The sequence below is a fragment of the Sinocyclocheilus grahami genome, unplaced genomic scaffold (assembly GCF_001515645.1).
Source record: "Sinocyclocheilus grahami isolate Dianchi unplaced genomic scaffold, SAMN03320097.WGS_v1.1 scaffold727.1, whole genome shotgun sequence".
NCBI lineage: Eukaryota > Metazoa > Chordata > Actinopteri > Cypriniformes > Cyprinidae > Sinocyclocheilus > Sinocyclocheilus grahami.
Genome location: NW_015505906.1, coordinates 389110 through 416358, shown reverse-complemented (window position 1 = coordinate 416358; position 27249 = coordinate 389110). Strand labels below are relative to the sequence as shown.

The 27249-nt window shown below is 39.7% G+C and overlaps 1 protein-coding gene across 1 annotated transcript; it reads right to left on the bottom strand.

Annotated features, from left to right (window-relative positions):
- Positions 1-3335: 3335 nt before the first annotated feature.
- LOC107560448 (BCL-6 corepressor-like protein 1) lies at positions 3336-25851 on the bottom strand. Its single transcript, XM_016244636.1, has 13 exons — positions 25747-25851; positions 24073-24161; positions 22160-22243; positions 19487-22060; positions 16783-16918; positions 15675-16115; positions 14973-15181; positions 13745-14014; positions 8317-8483; positions 7759-7904; positions 7551-7628; positions 5192-5366; positions 3336-5112 (listed from the first exon to the last, which is right to left on the bottom strand). The coding sequence occupies exons 3-13, from the start codon at positions 22163-22165 to the stop codon at positions 4803-4805; spliced, it is 4512 nt and encodes a 1503-aa protein (XP_016100122.1). The 5' UTR covers positions 22166-22243; positions 24073-24161; positions 25747-25851; the 3' UTR covers positions 3336-4802.
- Between the last annotated feature and the right edge of the window lie 1398 nt (positions 25852-27249).

Below are 27249 nucleotides of genomic sequence, written 5' to 3'. Positions count from 1 at the left end.
ATGCTATTCTAGGGAATTGTGTGCTTCTAATTTTATACCAATAGTTTGAACAGGACCATTTTCTATTCTAACACAACAATGCCTCTGTGTATAAGGCAAGGTTAAAAAAGTGTGGAAGAACTTGACTGGTCTGCAGAAAGCCAAGTCCTAATCCCAGCTGAACACCTCTGGTGTGACTTTAAATGCAGACCTTAAATGCAAAACTCATCACCAAACACCAATAACATATGGGCAAATGTATTGGGACACCCCTTCTTTAGAACAGAAAAAGGCACTTCCAAAACTCTGGCATCAAAGATGGAAACATAATTCATGTATTTAAAAATTGTATTTCCATCTTTGTTGCAACAGTTTTGGAAGTGTCTAAAATGATTGTACGCATATTATGTACAAGTCATTGGTGTTTGGCGATGATTTGTTTTTTTTTTTGTTTTATTGAGTTTTCCCAATACTTTGGGCAATGTAGTGTATGTTTGGTGCGATAGGGGGCCCAACCTCATATTCTTTCATAGGGCCCAAAATTGCTAGCGGCGCCCCTGTTTCGCGCTTACATGTTGCAAGCTTTATTTAACATCACAACCGACAACATATGGAATACTCTGAGTCAGATACGCAAATGATTATATTTTGACGTCACTAAAGGGAAATAACCTGATTTATTAATAAATTAAATAAATTCATGTAAACGCAGCTTACTTGTGTTATCAGCTTACTGGTGTGCATGTAAACATGCTCAATGTTCATGACATAAAAAAGGTCAGAATTCCTCCATGATGCATGTGGATAAACTGTCGGATATTGTTTGTAGACAAACTCCACAAAGTCCACAGTACCAAAAATGCTCATATAAATAAGACAACACCTGTATATTGCAACACACTTCATGCACTGGCAGTGTGAAAGTTTGCACATAGTCACACAATGGTGTGTGATCTGTCAGTGATCTAGGTTCACAAGGGCCACATGCTGTGATGGCTAAAAGACATTCTATACTTAACATCCAAGAATATTTGTCCCTGGCAGACATGAGTACTTCCAGTATAGCAAAAGATTATCAAGCCGTGCTAGCCAGGCTATAAATAATTAGAAAGAATAGAATTAGCGGCACCGATCAGTGACGGTTCTGCTCTGTCATTACTCAGCATGCCTGGAGAGTTAAACTAATGCAAGGTCAGTGCAACAAACATCTGTTTTCACAGATGCATAAGAACAGAATGTTCTTAAGTGAATAGATCTCATTTTGAAAAACTGTAAACCAAATCTGGGTTAAGTAGGACAAGGAGAGTGGTATCTTAATTAACATGTAAGCAGCGCCCGCTCAGGTTGTCTGGCATTTCTAACCGTCTCTGCGTCTCCATAAAAGAGTGTTCAAAAGAATGCTAAAAAGGAAGTTCCCCAGTGCTGTTTGAGAGAAGTAAAACTGGCAGGACCGCCCCATTGTGGAAGAACTCTTACATAATGTCATTTTGAACAAAGACGAAAACTTGTTGCCCCCCTGAACGCAGATATTTAAGAAAGGAGGGTGACAATTAGATTTAACCCTTTAAACCTCTAATGTAATCAAGTGACTGTCTAGCCACTCAGCATTCTCTTCCATTCCACTGCTTCAATTCAGCACCAGGCAACCAAACGAACCAGCGGCTAACTATTGAGAGTACTGAGTCGAGTTATGCATATTATCTTGCATTTTCTAGCTGTGGAAGGACTAAGAAGGACTGACTAGCCATTCCAAACTAACTGACTAATGTGTTGAGATATACGTGGGTGAAAAAGCTAGGGGTATTGACTTGAAATGAATGAAAACACATGGATTAATTCTCTTACGTGATTCATTTGGACATTCTCTGCTCATGTAACTACCATCGTTGGTAGCGTAAGAGAGGTAAATTACAGGACTGTTTTATTGTGTAATGACATTTTTATTACTTTATAACAGTAAGGCACGTGTCCCTGTTGCAGAAGAAGGCTGACTCAGGAATTATCTGACTTGTTCCTCAGCATAACGCGAGGTCTCCTGAGGCCTTTGTCTACACAGACAACTCTCATTTCTAAATTCAGTCTCGTCTCTTTTCCCATGAGCACTACAGTGCACTAGTTTCTCAACAAATTGATTGTCCCTTCCTCCAAAAAAACTGCATCACCTACTTTGGCTGACCTTTTACCGTTGTGAACTGCCCTCTAAACCCTTGAATTGGATGTGTAGGCATCTTTCTTAGTGATACAACTAACCAAACTACTGTTCAGATGTGTGGGTCGATAAGACTTTTGTTTCTTTGTTTTTTAAATAAGTCTCTTGTGGTCACCAGGCCTACATTTATTTGAACAAAAAATACAGCAAAACTGTAATGTAAACCTGTAATGGCAAAGCTTTTTTTTCTCTTTTTTTTTCATCAGCCACAGTCTTCAGTGTCCCATGATTCTTCAGAAATCACTCTAAATATGCTGACTTGATGCTCAAGAAATAGTTTAATATTTATTAATTCTATAATAGGTTTCATTTTACTATCAATGTTGAAAACAATTGTGCTGCTTAAAATCTTTGTGAAAACCGTGATAGTTTTTAGGATACTTTGATGAATAGACAGTTCAAGCAAAAGAACGTATTTAAAATAGAAATCTTTTGTAACATTATTAATGTCTTTACTATCCCTTTTAATGAATTTAATGCATCGTTGCTCAATGAGTGCTAATTGCTTTCTTTAAAAAATCTTACCAATCCCAAATTTATGAATGGTTGTGTTGGTCTATATTAGGTTGAAAAGTGCAAATATATTGCTTATTTCATATAATTTAATGATCAAAATTATTAAAATTAATCTACTTTAGCTGAAAATGTTCAATTTGATTACCTTCTCAGATCATTAGCAGATAAAGTATGGTTAGTATTTAGTGCCCCCTTGAGGGTTTCTCCAGCACAGGACTATGGACTGCGCTGTTTCAAATTGCACTTTTTAATATAAAAACAGAATGATGACATGTTTCTATTGATCTTTTATCTTCCAAAATTCCTAAATGACCTTTTAATTGTTAGTGAAGTGTAGTGTGGATAAAAGCTGTAGGAATTATTTAAATTAGTGCATTATGATAGAATTTGACTTGCTTGCAACTGTAAAAGTATGAATATCCCTTGCAATTTTTATTAATAATAAAATTAATTGATTGAACATTTCCATCTTTGATCATACTGCAGTTGCAAACCTTTATATAAAAGCAGTAAACCACGTGAGGCTGGTGTTAAATTGGATCTAAGTGTCTATGGCCAAGTGTGGAGATTTCACCTCAACCAATGCTACAAACACACTGCAGATCACAAGCAACACTTGACAATCATGCTTTATTCTGGTTGATTTCTTTTAAAAAGAATCAAATAAACAGCTCTGCTCTTTGAAAAGAGATCACTGAAGCAATATGCCTTCTTCAGTCAAACCCAAATACTTTCTTCATGTCTCGCTGTATTTCCGTAAGTAGTGAAACTAAACTCTATCTTTACATCTCTCTCTCTCTCTCTCTCTCTCTTCATTTAAATATTTATTGGTTTCAGTTCAAACAAAACTTCATTGATTGTCAACACAAAATCTAGCTTAGCACCAGTACAATAAAACTGTACTTTAGCCTGTTAAAATACTGTTCGCATTGTGGGAAAACAAAACAACCTCAGGATAAAGGGATCATTATATGTACATTGTCAAATAAAGCACCAACCGATACAAAGCAATTTTCATACATCATTTTCTGATACACACAAAAAAGGTCAAATATATTAATAACTATTAAATTAAGCACAAACAACAATAAGTGTAAATAAAACACACCACGCGCCACAAAGCACGCTGAAATCTGGTACACCAGGAAAAACTGGGAGATGACCCTTTCTCCTTGAGTACTGGAAAGCAGTTCAAGACGAAATCTAGAAAAATGGCCCTAGAAAAACCTTTAAAAAAAAAAACACTCCACAGGCTTGTTGTTTTTTGTTTACCACTTAAATGGTTGATATCGGCCGATACCTGCTAATATCTTAAAAAATCTACCAGTGGATAAAACCAACAGCTCATCAACCAAAGCAAAAACAAAGCAACGTCAGATGTCACAGGAACACATCCCGTGCATGCTACGACACAAATGAAATAAAGGGAAGGTGTAATGTTTCTGGCAGAGCTGCAGTGGTGCTGAGCAAAGGAGGGCCGGGGTGAGGAACATATGCTGTAGGTTAGGGGGCTTCTGGGATCCGAGAGAGGCTCGATGGTTTACACAGGAACCATCTGGCCCAAAGGCATTCCTGCCACTGTTAGCTTGACGTAAGCCTCTTAGCTACACACATTTAGTTTACCAAGATAAAAAAAGACTTGGATTACCACTTCTTCTAAAGGACCGTCAATAACGAACAAACATAAAAACATGTTAAGGATAAGTTACAACCAGATGCGTTCACCCTGATGTCAAGATATACATATATATATTTACTTATAGGTTTATAAAAAAAAAAAAAAAAAAACCTTTGAAGAGTGAAAAAACAAAACCCTACAGAAGGAACCTGAAAGTTGCTCCGCAGTAGAGTCCATCCCCAGCCTTTCTCCCTGGCCTAAAGGCATGGCAAAGTCGCTCCCTAGGGCCCCTTTCATTACTCAGGGGGTCTGTGAGAAGAGTGTCTGTGAGGATATAGGACCTTTCTGGCTGATTCTGAACATACAAAGTGCTGGTACTAGTAACAGGCCATCGGATGCAATGGCAAGGACCCGTGCACGACTGTGGACGGCATCTCGCTGCTCCATGGCTGCAGAGCAGGAGATGTAGGGCAGGAGTCACTATCGACTGCGAGGTCTGGCATTGGGCCCTGACTTGTCATCCTTGTCTTCTTGGAGGAGCTGTATGGAGGAGCCTAGCAGTCCTTGTAACTCTGGTACACAGCGCACCAGCTCCACCGTCTCCTCCCTGTCTTCATCGTCCGGTTGGAGCTCATTTGGAGCGATGCAGGTTTGACTGACAGAGATCTGCTTCCACAGCTCTGCCTGAGCGATGCTCGCCACCTCAAACTGAGGGTACCGAGCCCGGAAAATACGCGCTGACATCTTTAGCCGCTTCAGCACGTCTGCCAGCAAGAACCAGTTACAAAACCTGTGGAGAGGAAACAAAGAGCAGAGAGTTAGCTAGGTGCATGGTGACCGTATTTTAAAGTGCTTCCACTGTCACTTACCCCTGCATAAGTGATACTTGGACATGGTAGCAGGGTAGGAGCGGCTCGGAGGAGAACTCAAACAGAAGACAGTCTGTATCGGTGTCTCTCTCCTTCACCTGCTCACTCAAATTGTCCTCGCCTTCTTCCTCGGCCTGAGACAACAGGAAGTCCCAGCAAGGTTCCTGTTCTGTCTCTGTAAAAGTTTAAAACAAATAAAGGCAAATATCAACCTCTAGTTACAAGACCTCACCACAGTGTGTTTATAGCGCTTCTGCTACCCTCTAGTGGGCAGCTTTGTCACCTAATAGTTGGATCACTTTCAGCATGAATTGGGGGAAGCTTCAAGAAAGTCTAGCTGCAGCCTTGCACTTACACTCTCAGACTTGCACTCTCAGATACTTGCGCTTCCGCTAGCGACGTCACTTGCATTCTTTTATTTTGTTCCATTTATTGATTACTTTTTGTTTGAATCGCTCAACACTTTACAACAGTAGCCAGGTGGTGAAGACAAGAAAAAAGAAACTAAATTACAATGTCACTTGCAATCGCCACTTGCACTCTCCGATACCTGCGACGTCACTTGCAATCGACACAAATCGTGCATGTTGCCAATGGAGACAAGACACTGTGGCGATGATTAAACGATTAAAACTAATTTAGTACTATAACATACAGGGTCCTGCAAGAAAAAGACAAGACCCACAAATCCGTGGCCACAGAACAGCTGAATATGAACGCAATGCACAAAGTCTCTCGTTAAGCGTTTTCCTCCTGTAGAAAAACATAAACACTTAACATGGCTTAATGTATTAAGATACATTAAGTTAAATTAAAAGATCAAATTTGATATATAGTTACTATTTAATGTACTACAAGGCAAGCAGATGGCCATGAACAACAATGCGCAAACTTTCACTTGTCCTCCCATACAGCAAAACGCTTAATGTTGTATAATAACGGACTATGATAAAGACAATACAGTAGCCTATATGTCTTGTTGTTGACTCAAAGTATATACAGAACAGCAAATATGAACGTGCATTATGAAATGCATTAAGTGATTTTAAAAGGATCAACTCCATACAGGCAAGCAGACGAGCCCAGAACGCAATGCTTTAAATTGCACGTTAAACATTTTCCTCCTATAGAAAATCATTATAAATAAAACACATAATGTAGCTTAATGGACAAAGACAATGATATAAAAGAGCCGTAGACAGTTTATTCTATATTGAAAAATGCTTAACACGAAACTGTGCGTGTTGCATTTATTCTGGGCTCACCTGTTTGCCTGTACATATTAGTTATGGATATTAATAATGTAGAGGAGCATATTGAGTTTGGCCTTTTTAGTCCATTATGCCACATTATGCCACGTTTTGCGGTATGGGATGAAAATACTATATACATATTCATTATATTAATAACTTGTATATTTAATTAGATATTTTAATAGTATCTTAATACATTACGCCATGTTAAGTGTTTATGTTTTTCTACAGGAGGAAAATGCTTAACGAGAGACTTTGTGCATTGCGTTTATATTCCGGATTTGGAAGAAAGATGATTAAAAAAAATTAAAGGCAGCAAGGTCCAAAAGTCTGACAATATATTTAATATCTGGGATTCAAAATCTAATTTAAACCTGGGAATAAAAATGTTTTTAAAGAAATGTTATGAATATGAACATTACCAGTAATTTTTATGAAAAATAAATATTGAATATTCTGCACTTTTACACTAATCAAATAATTTCAGACACTGACCATGTAACAGAAAGGATCATATATTCGGTTTCCACTGAAGAAAGATCTCTCAAAAAAAGAGTTCTCAAACCATGCTGGAGAACATGATCATCAGGTTTTGCACTTGTGGAGTCATCTTAAGTACATGTTAAAGCAAATACTGAACAACATTCATGTTGATTTTTCAAATAAACTTTTCACTCAAATTGATATGCTGACAGTTATGTGTAATGAGAAAATATTTAATGACAAAAATATAAGCATTTTCACTGGTGGTCTTTTTAACCCCACTAACATTACTGTTCAAAGGTTTGAGGTCGGTAAGACTTGTTTTTGAAGTCTCACCAAGGCTACATTTATTTGATCAAAAATTCATTAAAACATAATTTTGTGAAATGTTAATACAATTTTAAATTATTGTTTCATATTTAAAATCTTATTTTTGAGGAAACTGTAATACTTTATCAGGATTATTTGAGAAACAAATGTTCAAAAGAACATTTACTGTTTTTAAAATCAAATTTTAATAACAATGTAAAAGTCACTTTTTATCAATTGTATACATTTATAAAAAAAGCACCTTACTGAAACCATACTTCTGAATGATAGTCAATAAACCTTCTATTTCTTACCAAATACAGAGCTACTGTAGAAATCCCACTGAAGACTAGGATCTTGGTCTGTTCGTCCCTCTAAATCAGTGAAATACTCTGGATAAACAAACACAAAGACAGTTTTAATCTAAATAATGTATCAGGTTGCTTTTGGTGACCATTCTGCAAATAAACATTAAAGTTTAGCAAACATGTATGCAAGATTTTGAAAATGCAGTTGTTTTACCTTTGAGGAAAGTTTTCATCCCGGGACTCTGGGCTAGTTTAATTGCGGACTGACCAGAGTAGGTTGCCAGTGTGGGATCTGCCCCATGATTTAACAGCATCCAGACGGCAGCCAGATTATCAGCTGCTACTGCATCATGAATTGGGCTACAAAGTTAGAAACACAAGTTAGTATAATGAAAATTCTCCATCTAAAGTTGAGCTTATTGTTACTGTAGATGGGTTGCAATGATGAAAAAGGCAAAAACTCTTACAGGAAATGGTAGGACGAAGAATAGTTTCAGTTTTGGTAATTGGACATATTTTGTTGGACACATTGTAGCTGTGGGTGGACATACGTGATCTTATTTTGTACAGATTCTGATACTAAAAATACATCTCCCAAATCTAATGTGGCCCATTAGCTACCTACCATAAAACTGTCATTATGTCATTACACAATTAAAAAAGCAGTAGCCCAAAGCTGTCTATGGGGATGAACAAAACTTGGTGCCTTTCAAGTAATAAATGAACCGTTGATTCTGTCTATATCATATCCTCAATGTAACCCGCTGCTCACCGCGTTCCATCCTGTGCACTGCAGTTAACATCTGCTCCATGCTTCAGCAGCACCTGTACGATGTGCGTCCAGCCACGTGCACAGGCCTCATGTAGTGCCGTGTAACCCGCGTTGTCACGACGGTTAACCTCTCTTACATCCTTTTCCAAGCAATATAAAACTACATCCTGAAAATAAACATTTATATATGTAAAATGAGCAATTGATCAAACAGTCAGTTACACCAACATCAGCAGATGTTGATGTAATGCAAAAAAGCAAAAAATGCAAAAAAACAAATTCGTTCAAATCAAAGCGTAAACAACGTAGAAAACATATCTGCGTAACGCAGCTGACACTGAATAGCATACGCCGTTTACGTTCAGTGGATACTCTCCAAAATGGCACCAGGGAGGAAACGAATTGTTGAATAAAGTCGTTATTTTTGTTTACTTCGCATACAAAAAGTATTCTCGTAGCTTCGTAAAATTACGGTTGAACCCCTGATGTCACATGGATTATTTTACCGATCTCCTTGCTACGTTTCTGGACCTTGGTCGTGGTAATTACATGCTGTCTATGGGAGGGTCTGAGAGCCCTCATAATTAATCAAAAATATCTTAATTTGTGTTCCGAAAGTGAACAGAGGTCTTACGGGTTTAGAACGACGTGAGGGCGAGCAATTAATGACAGAATTTTCATTTTTGGGTGAACTAACCCTTTAAGGCTGTTAATCAAATTATTTACAAATTCCTAAACTGGGGTTTGCAAGGGAACTACAAGGGGTTTGTGAACTGATGAAAAGCTATTAACTAATTAAATCCTAAAAAATGTAAAAATAATAATAATAATAAATAAAACATTTTTTTTATTACAAAAAAATATTTATAATTATTATTATTTATTTTTTTATAATTAACATTACAACATCAGCTAGCAAACAAAAGGGCTATGAATGCTTTACCTGGTAACCTAATCTAGCAGCTCTCTGTAACAGCGTCTCTCCTGCATTCTTATTGACAATCAGTCGACGGACTTCTGGAGGCACTGGACGGCTTGGAGTAGATTCAGGGATTCCTGATTTCCCGGCTGTTCCTTTTTTACCAGACAGTGGTGAGTTTGAATGCTTGGGAAAAGCATAAGGAGTAGTTGGGGTTTTCTTGGCGGCTGGACCATCCTCACCTGACATGAGGTTCCCTGTGCGTTTACCCAAGCTGCCTTTTTTAGTCTTGAGCTGAAACAAAGACATAAAGACAAAGTGAGTCATGCATGAGGGATGTGAGATTGAGGGCAGGGCAACTGTTACATGGTCCCCGCCTAATAAAAACAGCTGTTTTAAGAAAGTGGTTTACGGTGACTCGAAATGCCACTAGGGGGCAGCATAAGACTAATTGAAAAGATGTATAGCTTTAAAGCCTGCCTCACACTATAGGATTTTTAGCTCGATTTAGCCCCTATTTCCCCGTCCCGAGAATCGGAGCAAAAATCTTGTCGAGCCCCTCGATCAGTCCCGATGTTCGGCGCGGATTATCTGGTAATGTGAGGCGTTCACCGATCAAATCTTGCACCTCCCAATCTGCTTGCTCACAAATCGGGGCCGCCCTGATCATATCAAACATGTTTGATATTTAGGATTTAAATCGGGATGATGACGGCTATATGATTACGTCAGTACTTTCACAATAGCCAATGCGCAACCGCAAAACAGCTGCTGTTGGACAGTGGAGACGGAGGAAACTGCTTCTTGACGTTTTATAGTAACACGACTGTCTGTATAATGTGTTGAAAACATATCACAACCATAAGGAGAAAGAGAAGCGCTGGAATGAAATCGCCTCAGTTTTGAATGTACCGGGTGAGTGTAGAAAGCAGCTAGCACGCTATCTAACATACGTAAACATCACTGAAATATCAATGACGATCTGCTGCATGAGATCACGTGAGGCGCTCCCTCTGGCATGATAATCTTAATAATATCTTGTAGTGTGTGCATGTTTAAGATTTGAGGGAAGATAATCTACAAAGATTCTCCTTATGTGTGTGCTGCAACCAGATTTCATAATCGGTTAGGATTTTAAAACTCCTGTAGTGTGAGCCCGGCTTAAGAGGGAAAAATCCCTAGAAATCACAATTTTCAGTTCAATTGTTCTAGTTTCAAATGCTTGAAAGTTTGAAAAGATGCTTCAGCTAACCTTTTTCTGGTTGTCAGTGTCACATAAGTGTTTACTTTTGAACTTCCTCTTCCCTGAGGGTTTGACGTTAGACTGTGCGACGGGTGGACTCTCTTGAGGTCGTGCCGAGCCCGAACGTGTGAACAGGGTCCGCCTAGGGCTGATGTCTGGACTGGGCACTTCGCCGGTCAGTGTGGCACTGAGACAAGGGTACACACCCATCTTCTCATCTGCAATGGCATAGACTGACATTTCAACACCAACCTTTATTACATCATTCCTAACACAGCATAGATAGATGGACATATAACTCCATTAAATAAATTGTTTTCAATCAAAAACAAACTTCTGCTAAATAAGACTTGCCTACCTAAGCCCTATTCGGACAGGACTATTTTTCTCCCCAAAGAGGTAAGTGTTTCACAGACATACTTTGACCTTCAGAGCTTTGGTAACGCCCACATCCAGACATTGGACACTCCCAATTTAGTAAAAACTACACAGATCTGGATCATTTTCAGTATTAATAATTGTAACTAGAAGGTTTTTTGGAAGTTTAAATTGTGTGAGATATTGTTCCCCAATGGGAAATTCATTCAACATTTATTTTAATTATGCTACCCTCAACTGTAGCCCACGGACTAAATATGAAGACCAGGAAAGGCAAAGAGAAAATGATGTTCTCAGCAAAATGTTCATCAAGCCTCAGACATCTTTACTCACTAGTGGCCTCACAGTCTTCCACGCCCAGCTTCTCCTCCTCTCCATCTGCCACCTTATCTTTCTCTGTGATGTATTCCCCGTTCTGATATTTACGATTCTTGCAGCGTTTCCTTTTCTTTATAGAAGAGGTGTCTCCACGCTTAGTGGGCCTATCCTTGTCCGCATCCACCTCCTCAGGCAGAGGATTGATTCGAGGCCTGCCGCGGGGCCGGCGGACTGGTACAGGGGGTGGTGTAGAGGGGGGATCGAGAGGGGGAGGAGTAGGTGGAGTAGCGAAGCTCCAGTCTCGGAGCAACGCTTCATCAGTCCGTCTGCGCCCTCGTCTCAGCCGCGGAGAGGCCTCCTCCTGGGAATCTGATTCCTTACTAGGCCAGCTCGGACTGCTGAGAGAGCTTGAATCTCTGTCAACCTGAGGACTTCTGCATGGACTGTTCTCTAAATCTGTGATTGGTGACAGAATTCAGAATTATCCATGAGAAATACTCTTGATATTTAGGAAACCATTCCATTGTCTTAAATATGACACAGAAGAAAAAACATTGTAAATAGATTAATTCAACCAAATAATGTAAAATCGGTCATTATTTACTCACTCCTTTGTCACGTCAAACCTGTATTTTTTTGTATACTGTGGTGGATTCTTTTATGCAGGTCTTTTCCATACAAGTTTACAGTGACCACAGCTGTTAAGCTCCAAAAACGACACCCAAAAATAAACCCACCAAAATCCTATGCTAGTTGTGTGCTATATTCCAAAATTATGCAGCCGATCATTGAGTTAACGAGCTGAACTTGAGAAGTGGATAAGTGCATTAATTCTTTTGAGCTGGTTCTTGGCAATTCAGATCACACATTGGACTGAACGATTCATTCAAGTATCAAACTGATTCATTCACAAATGAGAGTTCACCTCACTGAGTCTTCTTTTTTTTCTGCCTTTTTTTTGCCACTTTTAGAGATTAACAATCAGGGTCACTTTAACCCATCGTTGTAAGAAAAAGACCTGCATGAAAATATAACTAAAATAATATACAGAAGATAGGTATGGAACGACATGAGGATGAGTAAATGACCAACCTTTTACTTTAACTACAAGATGGGTCAGTACCTATTTTGTTTAAGTCAGAGTGCTCCATATTAGCTGGACAGTTCTTCCCTTTGCGAGTCTTTCCCCCTACTTTAGGGGCTGAGCTTGTTCCATCTTTCAGCACACTATTTCCAACTCCAGGCAACGCATCTTTCTTCTGATGAAGTACAATAAAATGTGTTGAACAAAATTATAACAGAACATTTTGTCTTTCAATATAACACATGCATATTTGTAATTTAGATTCATGGCTATTTAAGCAAAGCAAAAATTTCACAGGAAAATCGAATTGTCTATTAACCCATCACTAGCTCATAGTGGTAATGCCATCATTTCTCACCAAGCGCTTTCACAGGGCTTAGACTCACGCAGCTCATTTACACAGTAGAACGCACGTCACTAGGCTACTCCCACAATAGTCACGTTAACTATTTTTATTTTCCTCCAGAATTTCCCAAAAAAAAATCTGTTATGTAGCTGAATTGTATAGGTCAAAACACACAAGTTCAAACAAAGTATAACCACAAGACTTTAGACATTAAAGACATTATGTTACATATACATTTACATTTAGTCATTTAGCAGACGCTTTTATCCAAAGCGACTTACAATTGGGGGATACATAAAGCGATTCTTCTCAAAGAGGCAAACAGACACAAGAAGTGGTTGTAATACCAAGTTCTTAGACATTGTTCAAATAAGTACAAGCTAGAAAGAGAAGGAATAAATAAAGAGATACTTTTTTTGTTGTTGTTAACATTAAACTAGTATGACTAAATTTGCAAAATTTGCAGTTATGACCATACATCTGTTTACATGGAGACAAAAAAAAACACTCACAAGAATTACATTGTCATAACCAGAATAACTCCACAAGCACTAAAAGGATAATTTAGTCAGCTCAGATTAAAAACAGAATCATATAAATCCTTGTAATTAAAACGACAACCTTCCCATTTCTGCTTCAAAAAGTATTCTCGTAGCTTCGTAAAATTACGGTTGAACCCCTGATGTCACATGGATTATTTTACCGATCTCCTTGCTACGTTTCTGGACCTTGGTCGTGGTAATTACATGCTGTCTATGGGAGGGTCTGAGAGCCCTCATAATTAATCAAAAATATCTTAATTTGTGTTCCGAAAGTGAACAGAGGTCTTACGGGTTTAGAACGACGTGAGGGCGAGCAATTAATGACAGAATTTTCATTTTTGGGTGAACTAACCCTTTAAGGCTGTTAATCAAATTATTTACAAATTCCTAAACTGGGGTTTGCAAGGGAACTACAAGGGGTTTGTGAACTGATGAAAAGCTATTAACTAATTAAATCCTAAAAAATGTAAAAATAATAATAATAATAAATAAAACATTTTTTTTATTACAAAAAAATATTTATAATTATTATTATTTATTTTTTTATAATTAACATTACAACATCAGCTAGCAAACAAAAGGGCTATGAATGCTTTACCTGGTAACCTAATCTAGCAGCTCTCTGTAACAGCGTCTCTCCTGCATTCTTATTGACAATCAGTCGACGGACTTCTGGAGGCACTGGACGGCTTGGAGTAGATTCAGGGATTCCTGATTTCCCGGCTGTTCCTTTTTTACCAGACAGTGGTGAGTTTGAATGCTTGGGAAAAGCATAAGGAGTAGTTGGGGTTTTCTTGGCGGCTGGACCATCCTCACCTGACATGAGGTTCCCTGTGCGTTTACCCAAGCTGCCTTTTTTAGTCTTGAGCTGAAACAAAGACATAAAGACAAAGTGAGTCATGCATGAGGGATGTGAGATTGAGGGCAGGGCAACTGTTACATGGTCCCCGCCTAATAAAAACAGCTGTTTTAAGAAAGTGGTTTACGGTGACTCGAAATGCCACTAGGGGGCAGCATAAGACTAATTGAAAAGATGTATAGCTTTAAAGCCTGCCTCACACTATAGGATTTTTAGCTCGATTTAGCCCCTATTTCCCCGTCCCGAGAATCGGAGCAAAAATCTTGTCGAGCCCCTCGATCAGTCCCGATGTTCGGCGCGGATTATCTGGTAATGTGAGGCGTTCACCGATCAAATCTTGCACCTCCCAATCTGCTTGCTCACAAATCGGGGCCGCCCTGATCATATCAAACATGTTTGATATTTAGGATTTAAATCGGGATGATGACGGCTATATGATTACGTCAGTACTTTCACAATAGCCAATGCGCAACCGCAAAACAGCTGCTGTTGGACAGTGGAGACGGAGGAAACTGCTTCTTGACGTTTTATAGTAACACGACTGTCTGTATAATGTGTTGAAAACATATCACAACCATAAGGAGAAAGAGAAGCGCTGGAATGAAATCGCCTCAGTTTTGAATGTACCGGGTGAGTGTAGAAAGCAGCTAGCACGCTATCTAACATACGTAAACATCACTGAAATATCAATGACGATCTGCTGCATGAGATCACGTGAGGCGCTCCCTCTGGCATGATAATCTTAATAATATCTTGTAGTGTGTGCATGTTTAAGATTTGAGGGAAGATAATCTACAAAGATTCTCCTTATGTGTGTGCTGCAACCAGATTTCATAATCGGTTAGGATTTTAAAACTCCTGTAGTGTGAGCCCGGCTTAAGAGGGAAAAATCCCTAGAAATCACAATTTTCAGTTCAATTGTTCTAGTTTCAAATGCTTGAAAGTTTGAAAAGATGCTTCAGCTAACCTTTTTCTGGTTGTCAGTGTCACATAAGTGTTTACTTTTGAACTTCCTCTTCCCTGAGGGTTTGACGTTAGACTGTGCGACGGGTGGACTCTCTTGAGGTCGTGCCGAGCCCGAACGTGTGAACAGGGTCCGCCTAGGGCTGATGTCTGGACTGGGCACTTCGCCGGTCAGTGTGGCACTGAGACAAGGGTACACACCCATCTTCTCATCTGCAATGGCATAGACTGACATTTCAACACCAACCTTTATTACATCATTCCTAACACAGCATAGATAGATGGACATATAACTCCATTAAATAAATTGTTTTCAATCAAAAACAAACTTCTGCTAAATAAGACTTGCCTACCTAAGCCCTATTCGGACAGGACTATTTTTCTCCCCAAAGAGGTAAGTGTTTCACAGACATACTTTGACCTTCAGAGCTTTGGTAACGCCCACATCCAGACATTGGACACTCCCAATTTAGTAAAAACTACACAGATCTGGATCATTTTCAGTATTAATAATTGTAACTAGAAGGTTTTTTGGAAGTTTAAATTGTGTGAGATATTGTTCCCCAATGGGAAATTCATTCAACATTTATTTTAATTATGCTACCCTCAACTGTAGCCCACGGACTAAATATGAAGACCAGGAAAGGCAAAGAGAAAATGATGTTCTCAGCAAAATGTTCATCAAGCCTCAGACATCTTTACTCACTAGTGGCCTCACAGTCTTCCACGCCCAGCTTCTCCTCCTCTCCATCTGCCACCTTATCTTTCTCTGTGATGTATTCCCCGTTCTGATATTTACGATTCTTGCAGCGTTTCCTTTTCTTTATAGAAGAGGTGTCTCCACGCTTAGTGGGCCTATCCTTGTCCGCATCCACCTCCTCAGGCAGAGGATTGATTCGAGGCCTGCCGCGGGGCCGGCGGACTGGTACAGGGGGTGGTGTAGAGGGGGGATCGAGAGGGGGAGGAGTAGGTGGAGTAGCGAAGCTCCAGTCTCGGAGCAACGCTTCATCAGTCCGTCTGCGCCCTCGTCTCAGCCGCGGAGAGGCCTCCTCCTGGGAATCTGATTCCTTACTAGGCCAGCTCGGACTGCTGAGAGAGCTTGAATCTCTGTCAACCTGAGGACTTCTGCATGGACTGTTCTCTAAATCTGTGATTGGTGACAGAATTCAGAATTATCCATGAGAAATACTCTTGATATTTAGGAAACCATTCCATTGTCTTAAATATGACACAGAAGAAAAAACATTGTAAATAGATTAATTCAACCAAATAATGTAAAATCGGTCATTATTTACTCACTCCTTTGTCACGTCAAACCTGTATTTTTTTGTATACTGTGGTGGATTCTTTTATGCAGGTCTTTTCCATACAAGTTTACAGTGACCACAGCTGTTAAGCTCCAAAAACGACACCCAAAAATAAACCCACCAAAATCCTATGCTAGTTGTGTGCTATATTCCAAAATTATGCAGCCGATCATTGAGTTAACGAGCTGAACTTGAGAAGTGGATAAGTGCATTAATTCTTTTGAGCTGGTTCTTGGCAATTCAGATCACACATTGGACTGAACGATTCATTCAAGTATCAAACTGATTCATTCACAAATGAGAGTTCACCTCACTGAGTCTTCTTTTTTTTCTGCCTTTTTTTTGCCACTTTTAGAGATTAACAATCAGGGTCACTTTAACCCATCGTTGTAAGAAAAAGACCTGCATGAAAATATAACTAAAATAATATACAGAAGATAGGTATGGAACGACATGAGGATGAGTAAATGACCAACCTTTTACTTTAACTACAAGATGGGTCAGTACCTATTTTGTTTAAGTCAGAGTGCTCCATATTAGCTGGACAGTTCTTCCCTTTGCGAGTCTTTCCCCCTACTTTAGGGGCTGAGCTTGTTCCATCTTTCAGCACACTATTTCCAACTCCAGGCAACGCATCTTTCTTCTGATGAAGTACAATAAAATGTGTTGAACAAAATTATAACAGAACATTTTGTCTTTCAATATAACACATGCATATTTGTAATTTAGATTCATGGCTATTTAAGCAAAGCAAAAATTTCACAGGAAAATCGAATTGTCTATTAACCCATCACTAGCTCATAGTGGTAATGCCATCATTTCTCACCAAGCGCTTTCACAGGGCTTAGACTCACGCAGCTCATTTACACAGTAGAACGCACGTCACTAGGCTACTCCCACAATAGTCACGTTAACTATTTTTATTTTCCTCCAGAATTTCCCAAAAAAAAATCTGTTATGTAGCTGAATTGTATAGGTCAAAACACACAAGTTCAAACAAAGTATAACCACAAGACTTTAGACATTAAAGACATTATGTTACATATACATTTACATTTAGTCATTTAGCAGACGCTTTTATCCAAAGCGACTTACAATTGGGGGATACATAAAGCGATTCATCTCAAAGAGGCAAACAGACACAAGAAGTGGTTGTAATACCAAGTTCTTAGACATTGTTCAAATAAGTACAAGCTAGAAAGAGAAGGAATAAATAAAGAGATACTTTTTTTGTTGTTGTTAACATTAAACTAGTATGACTAAATTTGCAAAATTTGCAGTTATGACCATACATCTGTTTACATGGAGACAAAAAAAAACACTCACAAGAATTACATTGTCATAACCAGAATAACTCCACAAGCACTAAAAGGATAATTTAGTCAGCTCAGATTAAAAACAGAATCATATAAATCCTTGTAATTAAAACGACAACCTTCCCATTTCTGCTTCAAAATCCTCTAGCAATGTCTTGTCCACTCGAGCAAACTGAATGAAAAATCAAAATGATTGTCTGTGGTACGAGATTCTGTTAATGTAGGCTTATTTTGAATAGCCTGTTAAAGCAGAGGTGGCCAAATTGAGGGCCTTGAACTGAGGATCATGGGCGAAAAGCAAATGTTTCCTTATATTCAGCTCAGGGCTGGATAATAATTCAATATCAATATATATATATATCGATATCATTTTTTTCAATAATGGTGATATGATTTTTAAACACATTTCCGATATTTCAATATACATTACCAGTGTTTCCCATACATTGATTTATTTGTGGCGGCCCGTCACAATATCAAAACTGACCGCCACAAACACATTTTGCAAAAGGCTTTAACAGTTTGACTTCGTTGAATAAACATGCCAAAAGCGCCTCCTGCTGGCAGAGAATGAATTTGCATTTTCAATAAGCCTGTCTCCAGCATTAAGTTTTTGTTGTTGCTCACTCTTTTTTTCTGTTTTCTGCAGCAAATCTGAGCACTTTTGTTTCAATCTATAAGAATAATCAGTCTATGTCATAGTTTAAAGTTAAATATATTAATATTAATAAGGTGAGTCAGAGTCTTATGTTTATTTGATGGTGATTTCATATTTCTTGTTTGTATGAAGGCTAAATACAAATAAAAGGTGAACATTAATTTATTTGTGCCATTTTTATTTCAAAAATATTATATAGTTTTATAGGAGGAGGTTTCATAGAATTTGGCAAATTAATTTTTCAGAAGTTTGTAGGTACAGACATCCATTATGGGCTTTCATTGCAGTTTTTCTGAGGCTTTTTTTTTATATTGTTCATTTCGATATCAGAGTTAAATTGTATCGACCAAAATTAAGAAATATATTGTGATTTAAATTTTGGCCATATTATCCAGCCCTAATTCAATATATATTAATAACATTTACTTTCTTTAAATCCAATTCACTTGTATTCTCTACATTCTAATGCAGACATAATATATTTCTCCCCCCTCTTGTGATATGACATGGCAGGCCTAATTCAAAGGTCATCAGGGGTCAACTTTGGCCAGCAGGCCCTGTTTTGGGCATCTCTGCTTTACAGTTATCTTGACATTAGACTGCATGAGGGCCGAGCAGCATGATGATATATACAGGATGGTTGAATGTGGCTCAAACAATCAGAGCTCAATCAGACTGAACTCAAATGTTGGTTAATGTGAATCCGTTTCGCACTTATACCTTTTGCACTTTTTCCATCAAGTACCAAATAAAAGAGAAAATAATCAAATTAAATAAATTACCTTTTATTTTTCAAGTATTCAATTGACTGGACTGTGCAAACATTATCACATTGTTTTAAATAATTTTTTCTTTGCTTAATTTCCAGTGAAAATTATTATATTGTCATATATTTTGCTTGTGACAAAAATCACACATGTTGTGATATCAGATTTTGGTCATATTCCCACGAAATAAATTACCTTTTATTTTTCAAGTATTCAATTGACTGGACTGTGCAAACATTATCACATTGTTTTAAATAATTTTTTCTTTGCTTAATTTCCAGTGAAAATTATTATATATTATTATATATTATTATATTTTGCTTGTGACAAAAATCACACATGTTGTGATATCAGATTTTGGTCATATTCCCACCCTTAGACTGAATTAAGGAAAATGTTTAATGTAATCAGTCATGGCTTATGCAACTGATGCCAATATTACACAACTGTCCAGAATAAATAAATCTTACCTTTTTATGGGAGGGGCCTTGCTTGACTGATTGACTGTCTTTATCTTTTTGCTTCTTAGTAACTCTCATAGCCTTTTTTTGCACTTCAGAAGGTGTCTTCTCCTTGGCAGGCTTTTTCAGGTTCTTCTGTTTGGTGGCGGATACTTTTCCTTTGGATGGTATCTCCTCTTTGGCTCCATTAATTTTTGCCTCTCCTTCTGCTTCTATGGTCTGGCTCTGAACGAGGGATAAGGCTATCCCTTCAACCTTAACATGAGAAGAAAGCTTCCTCTCTAATGCCTTCTCCTCTTTTGCCGTCTCATTCTCTAACTGTTGAGCCAATTTCCTTTCCTTCCATTCTCCTTTAACACTGGGAGCACTCCTTTTACTAGGGGTACCAGATTTCATTTTTTGTCTACCATCAGATGCTAGATTTTCTGTCTGTTTTGCCTGTTTCTCTCGTCCCTTACCCTTGGGCACAGAAACCTCCGGTCTGCTTAGAGCTGCTATGTTGTCCGTTTGTGGAGAGGTTCTATCTGACTTGATGACCTGTCCTTCTATGGCCCTGAACAGGGAAGAACCAGTGGTAAGGGTCTGCTGCAACGTGGACTCCTGACACCTGTTCTGCACGCTGGCTACCTCAGGCCTCTTGGATTCCACAGAAGACAGATTACAGTAGTTCTCACCAGTAAGTGCAGTGGTCTCAAGAGTTTTCTGCTTCACTATCGACTCCAGGTTAGACAGGGGGGATTTGGCCTTCTCCCACTTTTCATCCTCTACTTTAGTTGGACTTAAATGGGAGTTATGGAACAGGGCTCTCTCACAACCGAGGGTGCTCTTCGTCTTTGGGGCTTGAGTCGGACTTGGTCTCTTCTGCAGGGATGTTCCTTGAGAAAGAACACAGGGTTGTTGCCACATGGATTTAACTGGAGGTGTAAACAGGGAGCCTCCCTTTCCACCAACAGATTTCCGGTGGGGCTGTGAATTTGATGTAGCACATAATTGGGTGGATAAAAAACCTTGTTGAGCACCTGTCAAGAGCTTTCCACCTTTATTATACTGGGCACATTTAACAGAAAATGGCGCTTGCCTCTCTCTACAGACCGGCTGCTCTCCTTGGTCAATGATGGAGATGGTTTCCTGTTTGGCAAATGTCTGAAGATCCTCAACAAAAGCAGCACTTTTTCCATCTTTGCTGCGTAAAGTAGATGCTAGAATGGGGCTTGCCACACCTACATATGTACCAGGGAGATTATTCAAGGAACTAGGAGATGAGCCTTTGGCCCACGATGCGTTGGGTTCCAAAGCATGGTGATTAGTTAGTTTTGAAGATGATTTCTGAGTTGCACCATTTCTTTGGGTGTCATATGTACTGGATGATCCAAAAGAGGCAGAGTGAACCTTTTTTGAACCAGCAACATTTTTCTGAGACTCAGCAGAATGATGTTCCGTGGCCACTAATGGGCTATTCTGAGCCTCTTTAATGCTTTTTTGTCGCTTGGACTTTGCAGACAGATCAAGGGGCACGTCCCTGGACTCAACGGGGCAGGTAACATTGTGATCCTCTGGAGTGGACAGAGTTTTTGGTTTCAGAAATGTCAACGAGTTTTTTTCTGGACCTCGGTACGTTGAACCTCTTTCTACAAGGCTAAGCAGCTGATTTTGAGTGGTGATATTCACCAGAGCCGGGCTGCAGCAGGTGGCAGCATTGGGAGAGATGGTGTACCGGGATGGTGGAGCCGAGCCCTGCGTGGCTTGCTGTACTGGAAGGGCTAGAGCTGGGGCTGCTACAGAAGACATTGTGGCTTTATGCTCAGCCCCACCTTGAAAGCCCTTGGACAGAGAGTCACACCTGACTTTGGATCCTGAAGACTGAGGCTTCTTATCAGCACCAGGTCCTCTCCCCACGGAAAAATTATACGGGTATGTTTTGATCATAGGTGTCACACTTGAACAAGAGCTTTGTGCTGTGCAGTCCTTTTGAAACTGGCTAGCAGTGGCTTCTCTCAGTGCTGCAATCTGACCTAACCCTGGTGGCAATGTGATCTTACAGAGAGGAGAAGAAAAATTGGAGGGGGGAAGGAAAGCAACAGGCTGCCCGGGTTTAAACAGTGTGGAGCACTGGAACCCCAGAGGAACGCTTATCACAGGCTGGGTTGGTACTGGTGCGTTAGTCTTCTTGTTTAGGTTTATAGAGTGAACAGAGTTCACAGGGTCCTCTGCTGTGACCTTTTTTCCACAAGGCCACTGGTGAGTGGAGTAGATGCCAGCACTGTCAATCTTGTTTTTGGGAACCTCAGTCCGATCGGGCAATGGTGTGCTCACGGGATCAGTGCTGAACACATTGCTGAGAGGTTGGGAGGGGGGAACTGGGGGACAATGATTTGAATTGCTGGCTTCTGAGCAGACGTCAGGCGTTTTGCAGTCTGTTGTCGCCCTCAGCTTGTTCTGCTGACTTTGAGGTATGTCACCTCTAAGTTCAAGAGGCAGTGTCTGCTGTGGATTCCCCACCATGCTCTCAGACACCTGGGTAGGGGCACCGCTCTCTCTGCTCACCGTCCCTCCATCCCCTACATTCATTGGTGAGGGATCCACCTGATCAGAAAAACAGCGATTTAAGTTTGACTTAGGGTGAACGCCAAAATGATCATGAAAGAGTCAGAGGGGGGACTATAACAATGAAATATATGTTACCTGCATAGGCGTTTTCTCACCACATTACTCAGTGTGTGTGGACAAGTGATTTTTATGGGATTCTCCTCTGGGTAGTGTACAGTTCTGTAGTAGAAATAGATAATTTTCAGCTTAAATGCACTAATTAAGCATACAGAATTATTTCAAACAGAAAGTCAAAACTTTGAACATTAAAATTACAGTTTTAAATGTTTAAAAGCCTTAAATCTTTCATTAAACAACAACATACCTAAGCCATTATGTTGATTTTATACTTATTTTCAATTAATTCTTTTTTCTTTAATATACTTATAATTGATTGCAGAAGATAAATGAAGTGTTGTTCAGCCAAGGTCAACTCAAACCTCATTAACTAAATTAAATGTAAAATATAGATCGCATCTACATTACACATTGCAAAGATGTATTTGAACTAAGCGGCAACTGTAATTTTGTTAGCACATTAATTAAAAATGGTTCAGTTGGTAATGCATTCACCTGACATTCTTACAACTGATAATCCCTATTAGTAGTGCAGAACTACATGTACCATGCACATTACTTCAAGAACTTCCAAATTATTTTGAGTGATATGAAATATTTCTAGTCACCAAGTTAGGGTTTTCAAAAATCCTTCCCATTTGTCAGAAAATGAATCCAACCGATTCGACTCAAAATGACAGAAATGAACACTTCTAGAATTTTAACAAAAGATGGACATGGATGAGCTTTAATTATAATCGATGAGAACGTTTTCATGTTTTATGTCTCTTTTCCTGTAATCTAACAAAACTGACACTCTAACCGTGAGGCCACAACATCACTTCTCTTGCTACAGCCAGTGATTTGAGACGGGCTGGAAACTTCCTGTGAGTAACAGAGGTTTCCTTAGTCAAGATGTCACAATTTCCTACAGACAACAGCTTGAGTAGGAATAGATATTATACTTAAGAGTGTTCAGATTTAAATAACAGATTTTAAAAGAATACAATGATCTGATTCCAGCGATTTCCATTTTCAATTATACGTTTGCAAATGCATGTTGCCATCTTCTGCTGTAGGGGAGACTAAATTGTGAAAATGTTGAGTGTGACCCGTGACTCTCTCTGAGTTTGTGAGTTAGTCAATTTTGAGTATGCAAGGGAGTGCCTGAAAACTCTGTTAAAACGGAGGCGAGCAAAAACCTCAGCTCCCACAGCTGAAGGGACAGTTTTCACTGCAACAACATCCTCTTAACCCACACTGCATATGACAACAGGGTGGTCAAAATCTGCATACTCTAATACACCCCCCCCCCCCCCCCAGATCCCAAAACCTCACACAGCGCAATGGATGGGAATGGTTGAGTACATGAGAGGCCACAAATGCCAAAGGTTGAGGATAAACGATGTAAGGCCATGCAAAAGTTGATGCTGGTTTTACGGCCTCATTTCCTCAGTTGAACAAACTGCTGTAGATCAAGACAGCATCAACAGTGCAGAACAAAAACAGAGCAAGCATTAATGGGATGCTGTGTCTAACACAGGCGCTTTACTCTTTACAGACATTAGATAAAAGCAAAGTATCTCATGTCCACAGTCACAGAGTGTGCATTACTAAAATGTTTGCTTATAATGAGGTGGTCAAGCTGTGATTTAATCTAATCCCAATAGCGCTGTGTGTCGGGCCTTGCAAAACTCCTATCAGAGACCAACAGATCAAATCATATACAGGGTTTACACACTTTTTCACAAATTAATTTTCATGACCTTTCCAGTCATCCATTAGTTTTTTTACTAATTACGATTTTTAAAGATTGTGGTGGTAGACTCCCATTTCTATGTCAGATAACAGCTTTTCAAATGAATAGATTTAAATGATCATAATTCTGGTTTTACTACATATAAAGCCTAGGCAATGTAATATTTTAGAGCAGAGCATAAACTTAAACTCACTATAGAAATGTCCATGATTTTGCCATATATCTGGAAATAGCAATACAACAATCCTTGGTATTTTCTGGATTTTCATGTTGGTGGAAACCCTGAATACAAAAGCAAACCGAATGATCTGAACCCGAATTAAAGTTGCACATTGTTGCATTCGAGACGAAATCACCCCGATGTCTCTCGAGGTTATGTTCTTGATTTAAAAAGAATGACATGAATAAGACCAGATATTACTTCAGAAAATCAAACTGCATACATAACCATCACACTTAACCAAATCTAAATACCGAAGTCTCAAATGCAAACATCACAAACACCGTGAACTCCTGTTTCGCATCAGAATGCAGAGCGCAGCAGCTCCACGTTGTCGATACAGGTGACAGCTGTCTTCAAATACGAACAGCTCATCTGTCGGACTTCAAATGAGATGTCTAGCATAACCGAGCCGTACAGGCCTTTAGCGAAAGTCTGATGATTGGAAAGTTTGTGTGTTATATGCGTGATTATATCTGCTGCTAAAGATAGAACCGATCATTTTCGTGCAGACATTTTTCATCTCGAGGCATCTCAATTATTGAAAACGCAGGATCAGTAGGAGTGGGACTGCGTGTTTTTCTTCAGCCCTCTTTCGTTTGAATGGGGTTACCAGCGCAATGATAAACGGAGACGAGGAAATAAGCATCGTCTCTCCTCTCTAGACTGGAGCTCAGCACACCCGCGGTCTCCCGGTCAGTCTGTCGGAGCTCCGCAGCCCGGAGCTCATCTCTGCACAAAGGGTGATGCAGAAAAGCAGTCGATGACCAGCCAATGTCACGGATCCACAGCAAGCTTAATATTAGGTTATCGTCCTAAAACAGAGCAAAATGTTTGTTTCTCTGACCAACCCACTCGCTCGTTCTAGCTGGAGCTACTAAAAACCATATCACACAATACAAGAGACTCTCAGGTGACACGAAACGCCTCGAAATGAAATGGGAGTCAGTGATAAATATCGCCGATGTTCACACAGAAAAAACAACCAAATGTAGGTCCCGCGATCGGGGATTAGCCGAAACAGACGTTTTCTTTCGGAGAAAGAACCGAAAGCCTACACGGTCCGTGTGGCCACACTGTAGTCAAACTAACCGACGCGTTCGCACTGGCCGAATCCTGTCAAACTAGAAAGTGACCGTTGGTTTATCGCCAAGCGCGAGCCGAGCTGTGACGTCTGAATTAGAACTCGAGACAAAATGCACGGGCAGAGAAATGTCACGCGCACATTTAGGTTGGATGAGATCTGCTTCGCGAGGAAACATCGTACTTTGGCTGTCTCTCCCCACACTGCCCTCGAGGAGTGTTTGGAAACTAATAGGGTCGCCGAGTTTCCCGTACGCTCCTTATTATTATCGTCACTTGTGCTGCGTGACACGCGGGGACAGCGTTATTTCGTACGGAGCAAGGTGTACGAAACTGAAGGAGCGATTTTCAGATCCCTGCGCAGCGAAGTCTCCCCTCAACTCGGTCTGCATTACTCTGCTACCGTACGACACGAAATGTTTCCATAGCAGAGCAGCACCAACAATCAAACTGTTATGACATGCCACAGCCCCAGAACCGACTCCGTCTATACAACCCCGAATAATTCCAAAAGGCAATTAGCGAGCCAAATAACGATGTCAGATTGTACAAACGTGCACCGACCCGTTTGACCGACATTTGGGAGATGTTCGCGCATCAAGATAACGGCTTTAATCCGGTCTTCCGTTCTTGGAGCTCGCAGTTCACTAATCTCGACGATTTTCGGTTCTGAAAGTCCTGGGGGGGGGGTTCGTACCGTATCTCTCCGTCTCTGGTCTGGTGGGAGAGAGAGAGAGAGAGGGGCAGATGGAGCCGAGCTCGTGTGGGAGTTGTAGTGCTCCGACATCCACGCCCTGACCGCGTTCGCCCTGAGACGGGAGGAGCGGAGACTGCAGGTCCCAGCATGCACCGCGAGAATCCAGCCGCTCAAGGGGAAAGGAGATCGCAACGGTGCGCTAAACTGCAAACCCTACCCGAGTAACAAAGTGAAAATACACACCCTCTCTCTCTCAATTAAACCGTTGCTCTCGGACCCAACACGCGAGGGTCGCCGAGTAGCACGTGCATGTTTGAATGATCTCGCTTTCAAATTCGCACACGTGGGCCGGCACAAACAGAGTTGAGACAAACATTGCAGAGGAATTAATAAAAACCCTGCTCGGTCTCGAACTATTTCAATAGAGCCACGAGACTGTTGTCCACTACATCGATCATCAATAGTAGATGCACATGAAGGTCCACGCTAAAGGTGCACGCTAATGGGTCGAGATGTTATATTTTCAACCTAAATTAAACGGATTCTCAATATGAGAAGCCTTGACTTATTTGTTAAAACGTGCTGCCTCTACAAGAAGATCTTTAACGCATAAGTTACATGTAAACAATATCATGTAGCCAAATCTGTCTAAGGTGAACGGGAATCATCCTTTTTTGGATGATTTTGGGATCCTCAGGTGGATTTACTTTTTTTAACTTCTCAAAAGACCTTCAACATTATTATTTTTTGCCAGGTGGCAACTTAGCATCAGCTGTTGCAAAATATCTCTGGAGCTTCAATAGTACTGGACTGTTACTCTTCAGATGAAGTTGAGCAAATGTTATTGTTATTTTTCCTGAAACATCTGCGAATCCATTGAGTAACTTCAATTTTCCTCATTTGAAGGCTAAATCATGTCGCCTATTATAAAAATGACCAGTGAAAAGTTTTGTTTAATTATTTAATGCAAAAAAGACCTGGTGACAACACAAGAACCTTGACATAACATAATTTGAATGAATTTAAAATGGCCTGGCTTTCAATCTATTTTTCACATTCAAATAGGATGAATGCAAGATTTATTTCTAATTATTGCTATTCTTTAAAGCGTCATGCTTTATGAATAGTGAAAACAAGAAAATTTATCATATCGGTTTTCATTTTAAGTAAAAACGCAGGCTCTGTTAACTAAATAATACAAACATCATTCCCCTGTGGATCTATAAAGTCAGTTCTTGTCTTATTTCAAAATAATTTTCCGCCTGTCGTGCTTATCTCAAAATAATCAGTCACTTTTTCAGCAGTGATGCACAAGCAATCTGGGGTTATCTTCCTTGTATCAAGACAAGACAATGAGCATGATGATAGCT

Coding starts and splice junctions, on each gene's coding strand:
- LOC107560448 (XM_016244636.1), bottom strand. Junction 14,015..14,972: donor ACACTGACAACCAGAAAAAG/GTTAGCTGAAGC, acceptor TCTTTGTTTCAG/CTCAAGACTAAAAAAGGCAG. Junction 8,484..13,744: donor CTGCTAGATTAGGTTACCAG/GTAAAGCATTCA, acceptor GTTTATTTTCAG/GATGTAGTTTTATATTGCTT.